This window comes from Staurois parvus, unplaced genomic scaffold (genome assembly GCF_062004578.1).
Source record: "Staurois parvus isolate SC_StPar_1 unplaced genomic scaffold, SC_StPar_1.0 ptg000066l, whole genome shotgun sequence".
Lineage (NCBI taxonomy): Eukaryota > Metazoa > Chordata > Amphibia > Anura > Ranidae > Staurois > Staurois parvus.
Window position 1 is genome coordinate 8,600,852 of NW_028317862.1, and position 12,784 is coordinate 8,613,635.

The 12,784-nt window shown below is 36.6% G+C and overlaps 1 protein-coding gene and 1 long non-coding RNA gene across 2 annotated transcripts in view; one reads left to right on the forward strand and one right to left on the reverse strand.

Moving 5' to 3' along the window:
- Positions 1-2,265: 2,265 nt before the first annotated feature.
- Positions 2,266-8,751, reverse strand: BARHL2 (BarH like homeobox 2). The gene is made up of 3 exons (XM_089668914.1): positions 7,787-8,751; positions 5,619-5,844; positions 2,266-3,121 (listed from the first exon to the last, which is right to left on the reverse strand). Exons 1-3 carry the CDS (start codon positions 8,328-8,330, stop codon positions 2,809-2,811), a joined length of 1,083 nt encoding a protein of 360 aa, XP_089525040.1. The 5' UTR covers positions 8,331-8,751; the 3' UTR covers positions 2,266-2,808.
- A 133-nt stretch (positions 8,752-8,884) lies between these two features.
- LOC149469627 (uncharacterized) overlaps positions 8,885-12,784 on the forward strand; it is a 129,741-nt gene continuing 125,841 nt past the window's right edge. Inside the window, exons 1-2 of the long non-coding RNA XR_016311543.1 lie at positions 8,885-9,301; positions 12,600-12,653. This is a non-coding gene — a long non-coding RNA (uncharacterized LOC149469627). The remainder of the gene's footprint in view (positions 9,302-12,599; positions 12,654-12,784) is intronic.

Consider the following 12,784-nt stretch of genomic DNA (forward strand, 5'->3'; position numbering starts at 1 on the left):
TATATACATACTGTTCTGTGACCATTACATTTTTTTTTTCACTATACATATATATATATATATATATATATATATATATATATGACACACACATACTGTGACACACATACACATATATATATATATTCTGCTTTGTACATGTGTATACATTTACAATCTATTGTGTAAGTATATGCAGCTTTCGGTGACTTGGGCAGTTGAAAATACATTTATTGTTCATTTAAAACATAAAAAGGTATATATATATATATACCTTTTTATGTTTATGATATTAAAATATATATATATATATATATATATATATATATATTCTACTGCACCATATATGCATATATAATACAAGTAAGGGTTGGTTTGCTAACTCTGGAGAGTGTAAAATCTGGTGCAGACCTGCATAGAAACCAATCAGCTTCCAGGTTTTTGGTCAGAGCTTAATTGAAGAAGCTGAAATTAGAAGCTGATTGGCTACCATGCACAGCTGCACCAGATTTTTTGCACTCTCCAGTTTTAGTAAATAACTCCATATACATAGACAGATGTTTTTTAAAAATCACTTGCTGCATTGCTGCTTATTGCACCTGAAGATTCCCCTGTCTGTACAATATAACCGAGAAATTACACAATGATCATGAATAAGCTCATCCAACACAGAATACCAGTGGATACTCTATAACGTTCCAGCTAAGCCTTTGATTTTTGCCTGTGTAGCCTCCAACACCGATCACAGTGCTTTGTGTTGGGTGAGCACATTACAATGTAACATTTTTTTTCCAAGTAGCATAAATGATGTGTGTGCCTGTATCTTTTGTATTAAAAAGCACGTGCATAGGGAAGTGCTGTGCCTTGGTGTCTGATGAGCAGAGTGACTGCTGTGCCTGGGAAGAATAGGAACCGGCTGGAGCGCTGTGGTTGGCTGGGAGCTCCCCAGCTCGGAATAATTACACTGGATACAAGGGCACAAACGAGGGAGGCGTTCCTGGGCTTCCCCCTCTGCCATTGTTGGACTGCTGCAGAGGTCAATATGGTTTTAACGCAAATTTATTAGCAGAGAAATCAGCAAACCATTGCCTAATTAGCAAAGCCCAAATAAATGTGCCCGGGGGCTCTTTCACTGCAGAAAAAGAGAAGAGAGAGAAGGAAGAAAAAAAAAAACACAATGAAGGTCCAACCTACCACAAACCTCAGAGGATCTCATAAGATTCCACTCCATGAATCTTTTATATGTAATTGCTGTATATCTTTCTAATTTTATGGAAGAAAATATTGTCTTCACCTTGAAAGCTCCCAGCTTATTATTTTAACACTAATAAATTGTGGCAAGTGGGACACAAGAGCCGGACTGAAAATTACATGCGGTTTTTTTTTATGTTTGATCTTTTTTGTTTTGTTATGTTGGCTTGCGAGATCAGATCTCATTTAATTGCTCGGGATTTCATCTCATGTAACGAATTAAAGAATAAAAACGTATTTTAGCAACAATCTGTGTTAAACAGTGACATCATCGTCAATAAAGAGTAAAATAATACACTGGTTATTAAAATAATTATAATTGTATGTATGTATTGCACGAGTTACGTTAGGACAGAGCTGCAACAGTGTCTATGCTCATAACATAAAAAAGTATATATATATATATATATATATATATATATATATATATATATATATATATATATATTTATATATAAAACTTTTTTTTTTTTTACTTTTTTACTTTTTTCTACTTATTAGGCGTGCGATGTGCTGTTTATTAGGCTTGATCCTTACTTTGATTTAAATATAAGCTATGTAATTGCTCAGGCTGGGTCCCCTCTCGCTTACTGTCTGTTCTCCAAGATCCTCTGCTTCCCTGGAACAGCTGTCAGATTGGGGATTCATATCCTCAGTTCCCAGGCAGGCCACCCAACCTTACAAATCACTCATTTTGCTCATTAACTTGTTTAAAATTCATAAAAAATGAGGACACGCTGCTGCCGACGGCTATCACGTAAAGATATAAAAAAAAAACCTTTCCAAAAGCTTCCCAAAAAAAAATCAGATCTTATTTTTATAGATTAATCTTCAAGTATTTCTTAATAAGTCACCTGTTCCGAAAATATATATAAAAACATTAAAAAAAATCTGAATAAAATGAACTGGTACCTTTTAGCAAAGATTAAATATGGTATTATCTGTATTATTTTATCTTAATTAGGATTTTCGTTCCAGGTTCTAACGGCATTACTTTTTTATCTTAACCCAAAAGAATTTCAACCTTAAACCACCTTTTTTCTAAGCATTTTATTCGAGTTGCTCAAAAAAGACATAAAAAAATCAACGAATAGTTGTGACTTTTATGGACAACATATAATAAATATGATATTTCATAGTCTTTCGAATGTACAATTTAAAATTTGGGAGCATGCCACTTGTCATAATGAATCCACTCATTAGAGATCAGTGCAAAGTTCCCAGTCCCATGTCCTTGTTTCCCTTAACTCCGATCGGCCAGGCTGCTTTTCTTCTCTCCTTTGGACTGAAGTCTATCGTCATTCCCACTCCTCGGAGTGCAGCCATTGCGCACTGCGCCCTCCTTGCGTGCCTGTGCGTGCTACTCTTCTTTGGAGGAGCATAGTGGTCTTTCTGTAGGGTCCCTGCTCTAGATAAGTACAGTACACACTGTAGGTGCTTGGGATTTGAGCCTTCACAGAGGCGATGTCCATACTCTGGCCCCTGTGTCCCTTCTATTTATCTCCTTCAGGTTTGTTTTTATTTGTCCTTGTGGGGTTTGATAGTGCTGTAAAAAATAAAAAAAGGGGGGTGCTCCTTTCACCGCGTGTGAGGAGTGCCAGGTATTGGGTTCCCCAAGGGGTTAAGAGCTGGTTGTCCCCCAGGACCCAGACCATGGATGAGGACCCTGGGAACTAAGGGTCTCTGTAACTGAGGGTGGGGTGCAGGGGGAGTCCTGTACATACTGCTGTACATAGCTGCTGCTGCAGCGGCTGCAGTCGTGCTGTCCATACTACTGAGCAGACTAGGGTGATAAAAATAAGGTGAGGGGAACATCCTTTGAAGAGCTGAATAATTCCCAGCCTCAGCCAACAGCTCTAGTCCGACAGCTGTCTGCCTCTTCCACTTTGTCCTGGAGAATAAAAAATAGAAGATCAAAGTTAAGCTATTGCCTTGTGGTTGCGAAACATTGATGACAATAAGTAGAACCCTATAAGACCTCATTTACAACATCTTTTAGAGTTTTTTTTTGGCTAAAGAAATAAATTAATAAATGCAACTGAATTGAGGATGTCAGAAATAAGATTTCTTTCTTTCTAAAGGAGTTATCCCTATCCATGGATAGTGTACCATAGATTGCACTTTTTACACCAAACCCTCAGAATTGGAATGTTGGAGCTAACTCAAGTCAGTTAAGCCTATCCTTAGTAAATACTGTATTTTTAAAAGTAGCGTCATAATGAAATGCTTTCAAGCATTTTTTAAAGCTTTTTCACTTTATTTTTTAGAGAACAGAATACAAAACTTTACATTTCTGTCCTGCAATGCGGCAATCAAGTAATAAATATGATTTAGATACCACAACTGTGAGTATCTTTAGCTTGATGGCAAAGAAAGATTAATATATATGAAGGTGTATTTCTTCTATCACCATAAAGCCACCAGCCACCCAAACTATAAGTTAGGCACCAGAGGTATTAAGCGCTGAACTAAATGTATAGGTACAAGTGTCGAATGGGATCAAACTGATGCTGTGGAGCAAATTGCCAGAACACCATTCTCATCTTGAGGTTGGATCACCACTGAGCGCGTTTTGACGCTTTTGTAGCCCAAAAGTCGCACAGAGCCTGCGAGCTGGTGGCTACTAAAGGCCGAGGCACATCTAACAAGCCCATGACACACTGTTTAGATTGCCTAGATATGACACTAATTTTTTCCGACAGAATTAGGGTGGCTGAAACCGTATGTAATGAGACAGAAAATTATGGAAAATAGAACTGTACTTAATTTGCTTCAACAAGATCAGCCTGGACATCCTATTAAAGGGACACGGGTGGCTGGCTTGCAGCCTTTCCATAGAATTCATGTAATATACATATGTTTAATTAAAATCATAGTCTGAAAAGGGAGCTCGGAACAGACAAAAAATGCAAAATAAGTATTTTCTAATTGAATTATACAAAAAAAAAATCGTGTCTGGTGCCATGCAACACTGCATAATGAGATAGCAATGGGATTTCATCCCACTGTGTTCCTGGGACACACATAGACTAACATGTCCCTAGTTTTGTAATCAAGATTTACACATTATTTATTCATGTGTGCATTAGTTGGGGATCTTTTTTTTCTGCTTTCTTTGAAGCTATTAATTAGCCATATTTATCTCATTATGAGCAGTTTGTGGGTTTTCAGGAAAAAAATACCCTGGGATAGAGAGGCTAAATTTTGGGGCCTTTTTGTAAGGATTAAATATAAACAGCTAATTCCGCAGTGTGAGCTGGGATCTGTACTAGACATCTTCTGCTGTGTACTGTAGCACTTACCAGCAGATGTCATCTTGATATATTGATATAAGGCTAGTACAAGCATTGCACATATTCCCATATTACACATATAGGTACACTATGCTAGCTGGTTTATTTATTAAAGGGAGTGGAAAGACCATTAATGATGAACACACTGCAGCAATCTGTCAATCAAAGGACTCTTTTAATGGTTGCTTGGGGTTTGTACATTTTTTTGTTTGTCCATTGCTTTATTAAATTACTATAGCAATGATCATAACCAACCAATCAGATTTAACCTTTCATCAGCTTGGACCAGTCAGAAAAAACACTCGCAAATGCTGATTGGCTGCTGTAAATGAATTCACTTTGGGGTTGATTTACTAAAACTGGAAAATGAAAATTATAGTGCAGCTCTGTATAGAAACCAATCAGCTTCCAGGTTTTATTGTCAAAGCTTCATTGAACAAGCTGAAGTTAGAAACTGATTGGCTACCATGTTGCACCAGATTTTGCACTCTCCCGTTTTAGTAAACCAACCCCTTTGTATATTGTTCTCTCCTTTATTAAAACCTCAGCAGACTGTCATAGATTAGCAATGCTGTATATATTATTGTTGTGTGTTTATAGACTAGATTGCATAGGTTTTTTTATGCCTGGTTATAGCACTTATTTCAGAGCCTGTCGGTGAGCTTGTCTGTCTCAGATTTATTATTTCACTTGTTTGCTTGCTTTATCAGGTGCTTATTTTTCACTGAACGTTGTTTTGTCTTATCCTTTAGCTTTGGGATTGCATATGCTTGGCACAATATAAGAGCTGATTTACTAAGAAATCATTTTCTATGAAAGTGAAGCGAACCTGTGTTGACTTCAGACACCCAAACATGTGCAGAGGGCTAGTGGGTTCTATGTCTGAGAATAAAACAGCAAATTTAATTTCCAGGGGAAAAAAATACTTTTTTTTAGTGAATCAGCCCCTTATGTTTTTAGAAATCTTCTGAAAGGGTTTGTGTAGCCTGGCAGAGCCTATGTATGTCGGTCTCTGTGGTCCTGTGCCTGTCTGTCTGAAGTGTCAATCTTCCCCCGTGCTGTGCTGTCAGTGCTGTGCACCGACAATGATCTTACCTCCTGTTCTGGTACCAGGTCTTGACCTGAGTGTCTGTGAGGTTAAGGGCTGCCGCCAGGTCCATGCGGTCCTGCACACTCAGATATTTCTGTCTCTCAAAGCTTCTCTCCAGCTGGTTCAGCTGATGGTCTGAAAAGGCTGTTCTGGCCTTCCTGGGCTTCTTGGACCGGACCGGAGGACTTTCACGGCTGCTGGTGATCTCCCGGTCCCCTTCTTCTTTTGTACCTATACATACAGTTAGGATAAGGCATGGTAAATCAGTGAAATATGATTTACTACTACAGGAGTACAAACATTTTGATAACATAAGTACTGAAGGACAATGAGATATATATATATATATATATATATATATATATATATATATATATATATATAATTTTATATACACAGACACTGAGTACACAATATGGCCGTCAATAAACTCAAGTTAGGGCAGACCAAAATTTCCACCTGTATGCTAAAGGACAAGAATATCTAAAAATATTTCTACTATGTCTAATTATACTATTATTACCACCAACTAACTGCTCTTGATAAAAAAACAAAAAAAAAAAAAAATGATACTAATAGTAATACTCAATAATAATATAATAATAGAAGTGCACAACACAACAGTAATAATTATTATAGTAGCAATAATAATAATGATAATAATAATAAGAAGGAGAAGAGGAAGAAGAAGAAAAGGAAGAAGAAGAAGAAACAGCCAAGAAAATGATCAAGAAGAACAATTCTAAAATACCCAAGATAATTATTATTAATATTACTACTGCTACTACCAATGCCACTACACTACTACTGTCACTGCTAAATATATTTAAAAATAGTAAAAATAATAAGAAGAAAAATAAGAAGAACACCAAGGGTAATTGCAAAACACTCATTTTTTAATTATTATTATTATTATCATCATTGCTATTGTTATTATTATTACATCTACTACACATCTACTACTATTACTATAATTATTATTATTACATCTACTACTATTACTATCATTATTATTATGCTGTTTTAACAGCTGTGCACTGTGTTTGCCCAGCACAAGATGAGAATGATGACATTACCAGATACTATTTATCAGGCTTGTATTTTTGCTGAATTGAAGAAAAATCGATATGTCAAAAACCATTTCTGTTTGTACCAGTTTTTTTTTCCTAGCGTTCCTTTATCTTCCCTGCAGGAAGAACAATAATCTCTCTAATTGACCCACTGGGGAGGTTGGTACACACAAAAAAAAATCGCCAGGCCAGACTGTACGTCTGTTTTTGATCACCAACGTGAGAACCAAAATTTACTATACCAAATAGGATAGTTATTTTAATACCGACCTGGCGAAAACGATTATTTGCGCTAAGTTTTCATTTAAAAAAATACTCCGAAATGCATGGATGTTAACACAAATGAAGTCTGAAAAAGCATGGAAAAGAAAAGCGAGATCTTTTTAATTAACACAGCAGTTTGCAATAATCAAGCACATATTTAACAAGGGATTATGTGTAAATTAAAACATTATTGCCTGGGCATCACGCTAAGAAAAGAATATAGGGTGCCCACAAAATGTCACCATTTGTTAATTTCTAAGGCTGGTGTAATCGCATGGCAAATATTTTTAAAGCTTATTCTCACTCCTAGAATACTAATTTTATTTTATCAGTTTTAAGAAATATCTAAATTTAAAATACATATTAGTTTTCTAAGAATCTCTAGTGCTGGTACATCATTTCATTTGTTTTATGTTTTTACTTTATTGCAGTACGTTTAAATCTAATTGATTGCCTTTAAATTACTGTTGGAAGAATGAGCAATATTGGATTTATCTGATTAAAATATAATGCTAGGGTAAAACTGCAAACTGAGATGATGAGATGAAGCTTTTCTTTTTAAATAAAATGAACTGGGAAAGAAGTGTGTGTATGTTGATCAAATTAAAATGAGACATACACTCGGGTATATGCTACAGTTTTGGATAGATGTTTACTACAATAATATAACAAAAACGTAATATAAAATATAATGTCATATAATAAAATAATTGAATGTAATACAGGAATATAATCTAATCTAATGTAATATAATATAATACAATGTCATGTAATATAATGAAATATATAATCATATATTTTTGTTTATACACTGAAATAATAATAATAATAATACTCACTATGCCCTTTCATGTCTGAATGCATATCATCCCGGATTTTTTCTGCTTTGCTCTTGGCATCTTGCATCTCCTGTTCTAGTTTGGGTCGAAAACTTTCTGAAGACACATTGCCCTCCTGTTTTGGTGTGTGGTGGGGGGAGGATACGCTGGTACTGTAAGGGGCACAGGCAGCCAGGGGTTTGCTGTCTCCCAAAATGTCTTTAATTAAGAAGGAAGAGGTGGAAGTCCTAGGTGCTGAGCCCAGCTGGGCAGGCTGCTGTGGTGGGGACTGCTGAGGTTGCTGGCTGTGGTGCAGGTGATGGAGATGCTGAGGTTGGTGCAGGGCGCTGTCCACTAACCGGTGCTGATCTGCAGCTTCCATAGTCACTGAAATAGGAGAGGAAGGTGAACTTCCCACCGTGTCTATCTCCGAACCAGGAGACAGGGGGCCCTGATTCCTAAAATCCGCTCCTCTCCCATCCCTAAAGTCCCCATTCAGCATGCCAGGGCTGCCAGAACCAGCGTTGGACAATATAGTGTCTATCCCAAAACTGGATCCTTCCATGTTGTTTGCGATTTAAAACGAAGTCTTCATAACAATCCTTTTTATCTTTGAGCAATCTCTTGCCGGTCCTCCAAAAAAAAAAAAAAAAAAAGGCAATTGGAGAGGAATGAGAACTATGAGATGGCTATCAAAGCAGGCAGTGACGAGGAGAAGTGATGGTTGATTTGGGAATAAAACGCTGACAGGCGCCGTCGGGTCGCTCACACGTGCAGTTGTAGCACCTAGTTGGAGGAGGCAGTTTTGGGTCCAGCTCGGTTAGGTTTCATCTTGATGGCCCCTTTATGAAGCTGGGCTGAGGGGTCTGCAGCGCTCCGGAGGGCTGTGCTCTAGTTGATGAACTTTCTTTGGAAAGTTGAGCCTTGCTCATAGACTGTGCCTGCCTGACTCCCGGCTACTGCCGCTCTTTCCCTTGTAATCCTTCTCCTGTTGGGCTCCAGTGACTCCCTCCCGTGACGTCACGGCCAGGACCACAGCCTGCCCCCCTCCTTCTCCATCCTCCTCTTCTTCTCTAACCTTTTCCATGAAGTCCCATCCTCAAAGGCCATTGGTCGGCTCGGTGGGAGAGACTCGACGCTCAGGCCGGGCAGCCAATGGCAAGAAGAGCAGCATCCACTCTACCACGGGCTCGGGCTATGGGCTAGGATGCTCTTTTTTTACCATGTATCTCCTGGGTCGCTTCCTCTAATCTAAAGCACAATAAATTAAATACGGTGAAAGAAATAACAAATAAATAAATAACCCCGGAAGAAAGGTGGAACAGAAGCAGCTCAAAAATTGGGATGACATTTACTTTGAATTAAAAAAAAAAAAGATAACTTCCACGTTCAAGGACAATGCACACTGTATAAAAGCATTTATTTTTTATTTTTAATAAGAATATGATCATACTGGTAAAATATAGCAATGTGGTCTGCAGAGAAATGCAAGAGCTCAATACACTGGATTAAACTTCAGAAGCAGCTTCTAAATGAGTAAGTCACTGAGATCTTTTTATGTTACCCTTTATTTAACAACGATTCTTCCTATTGTGGTGATTGGATTGAATTAGAAATGTGTTTATTGTTTCATTTTTACCATTTTAGATGAGTAGACACGGATAGCGAGAGTGAGAGACAGAGACAGATGGATAGAGATAGAGAGAGCGAGAAATAGGTAGAGAGAGAGAGAGAGAGAAAGAAAGAAAGAAAGAAAGAAAGAAAGAAAGAGATAGAGAGGCAGATAGATAGATAGATAGATAGATAGATAGATAGATAGGAAAGAAAGAAAGAGAAAAAAGAAAGAAAGAAATAGAAAGAGAGAGAAATAGATAGGAATAGATAGGTAGATGGATAGATAGATAGATAGATAGATAGATAGATAGATAGATAGATAGATAGATAGATGGAAAAAGAAAGGAAGAAAGAAAGAAAGAAAGAAAGAAAGAAAGAAAGAAAGAAAGAAAGAAAGAAAGAAAGAAAGAAAAAGAAAGAAAGAAAATTGACAATTGTGATCGATGACAAATGACAATAAACCACTTGTGCACAGTTCCTAATCTTCTATACAGGTAATCCCTAATCTGAAATACATTTAGAGGTAATTGTGTGCAATGACAGAGCCCTTTTCTCGCCCAGACGCCCCCGACTCGCCGTGTACAGTGGATGACACGGAGCTCCTTGTGTACAATTTACATATTTGCATATGGTGCAGCGCGGCGCCTGTGTAATTAGCCGATCTGGTCCGCTCCTATTTTAGTAGTAACAGGAATAGATGTTGTGGCTCCTCTGGGAATGTGAGATGATTCTGCTGATACTGAACAGCATCAAGTTGTGTTAATTTCTCCAGGACAGCTCCAACCTGTCTCGTGCTGAATGTCAGAGGAGGACTGAAGGAAGGGGGAAGGAGGGGGGGTGTCTATGACGAGACTCCATATTACTCCTGACTAAGTACCGTGTTCAACCTAATTAGCAGAGTAATTATAAGGTGCTAATGAATGATTTCAAGTTACATTTTATTTGGTGTTACCATTTTTAGGAATCGGTTATACTCAAGGTACCACTCATCAGCCTTAGATGCAAAAATAAGACAGGATGGCATGGCAAATATGTGACATATAATATATATATATATATATATATATATATATATATATATATATATATATATATATATGTATGTATATGGGTTTTTTTTATTTATAAATTGGTTGTTTGAAACTTTAGGTTTAGATCTGATTTGTTGAAACGGGACGTGTACATTTCCTTTGTGAATTGTATTTATTATTGGTTTATACTATTTTATATGATTGTACTCCTTAAAGTTATAATTATGCGATTTTTCTGAGATGGTATGAAATGTACAAATTTGATAAATTCAGATGCTCATGCCACCAATAGGTATGACACAAATTAGGTTGTCTGGTTTAGGTTCATATGCAATAATGTTATGGAAAAGTAATAACATGGAGAGTCCATAATAGTATTAATAATAGGCTAAGAGGATCGAAGAGAGCTGCCTTGCATGTAGTAGCGACAGATCTCCTCTGAAACACATCATCCCTTGGATACTTAGTCAAAGGCCAAAGTGTAATCCAAATCTTTCTATCTATCTATCTATCTATCTATCTATCTATCTATCTATCTATCTATCTATCTTTCTATCGCCTTATTTCTTTCAGAGATTATGAAATGTGCACAAGTGACTTAATATAATCTGTCACCGATTACAATTGTAAATGCATCTTCTCTTTCTTTTTCTTTCTTTCTTTCTTTCTTTCTTTCTTTCTTTCTTTCTTTCTTTCTTTCTTTCTTTCTTTCTTTCTTTCTTCCTTTCTTTTTCCTTCCTTCCTTTCTTTTCTATCAATTCATTTTTCCTATCCTTTCTTTCTTTTTTTCCCCTTTCTTCCTTCCTTCCTTCCTTCCTATTCTTTTTTTCCTATTCTTTCTTTCTTTCTTTCTTTTTCCTTCCTTCCTTTTTTATATATTCTTTTTTTCCTATTCTTTCTTTCTTTTTCTCTTTTTCCTTCCTTCCTTCATTTTTTATCTATTCTTTTTTCATATTCTGTCTCTCTTTCTTTTTTTTTTCTTTGCTTCCTTCCTTCCTTTTTTTATCTATTCTTCTTTCTTTCTTTCTTTCTTTCTTTCTTTCTTTCTTTCTTTCTTTCTTTCTTTCTTTCTTTCTTTCTTTCTCTCTCTCTCTCTCTCTCTCTCTCCCTCTCTCTCTCTCTCTCTCTCTCTTCTTTCTTTCCTCCTGGCCGGTGAGTAGTCTGTGATTGTGTGTTGGATAAGATGGTCCTTGCTCTGTCTGTAGCAATATGAGAGATCATTGGATAAAACAAAGCATAGCCCGGCGTCCTCCCCTAGTCATGGATAGCACTACAAGTTGAAGCATCGGTCCAAAGTTTATTCGAGTTGACACTGGCAATAAACATTCCAAGAGGCTTTGCATCATCTTGATAGAGCAGAGTATCTGGCATGTGTAACACAACTGCTGCTTCCACAGGACACAGACACCCAGAAATCGATAACACCCATGTTGTTATAAATAATTCATCCGGGCTTGTGGCTGTATGATGGAGTTAAATTGTTGTAGCATTTCAGCGGAGAAGACACATAATAGCACCTAGTGTATATACAATGGAGTCTGTCCTAAGTAGCATGTACATAATTAGTGCTGCAGTCTGTATGGCTATGTCCGCTGTCAACAGTATTGTTGATGCCAAAATCTGCTAATCTGCATCTGCTCACATAGCAAACTGCCACACTGTTCTGTCAATAGATTGTAATTAATGTTTGTGGAAGGGTAATCTCTTCCCATATGACATTTAGAGAAGTCTTATTTTCGGACTGTTACGTGAAATAGTTATTAAAAACAAAAAAGCACAATATTGCATTTTAATAGGGAAGTGACCACATTGGCTGGGTGATATGGACCATATGCTGCAATCCTGAACATTGAAAAATACCAAATGATTGTGGAAAACATGTATAATCATTATTTATAAAGAAAAAAAAATCAGCATAAAGTGTAGCATAATACAACTAGCATTTCGTATATACAAAACATAATTAGAATTGCATCTATTTTACTTATTTATTGTGCTTAACTGTAATAAAGTTTATATCAAATTCTAAACTTTGCTTTACATAGTCAATCATGTTACAGGGGTGACCCAGCAGGCTAGTATTATATTAGACTTTGTTGATTCAAAATATACATACAATAAAACGAATGTTGGGTTTAAGGCTTGGATAACAATAATAGATTCATGCACTTGTATCTGTGTTTTTTTAGGACCTGAAATTTACAGCTTTCTGAAACATAAAGGAGAAGAAAACCCATTACATTGTAAGATTTAAATTTTTAATTAACCTTTGTTGGATTGTCGGTTTTCTTTAAATGTCTTAGTTGTGAACGATAAACTGTTTTATGATATGGTAATTGAAGCCTACTTATTTTTTTTTCCTCTCTTCTACCTG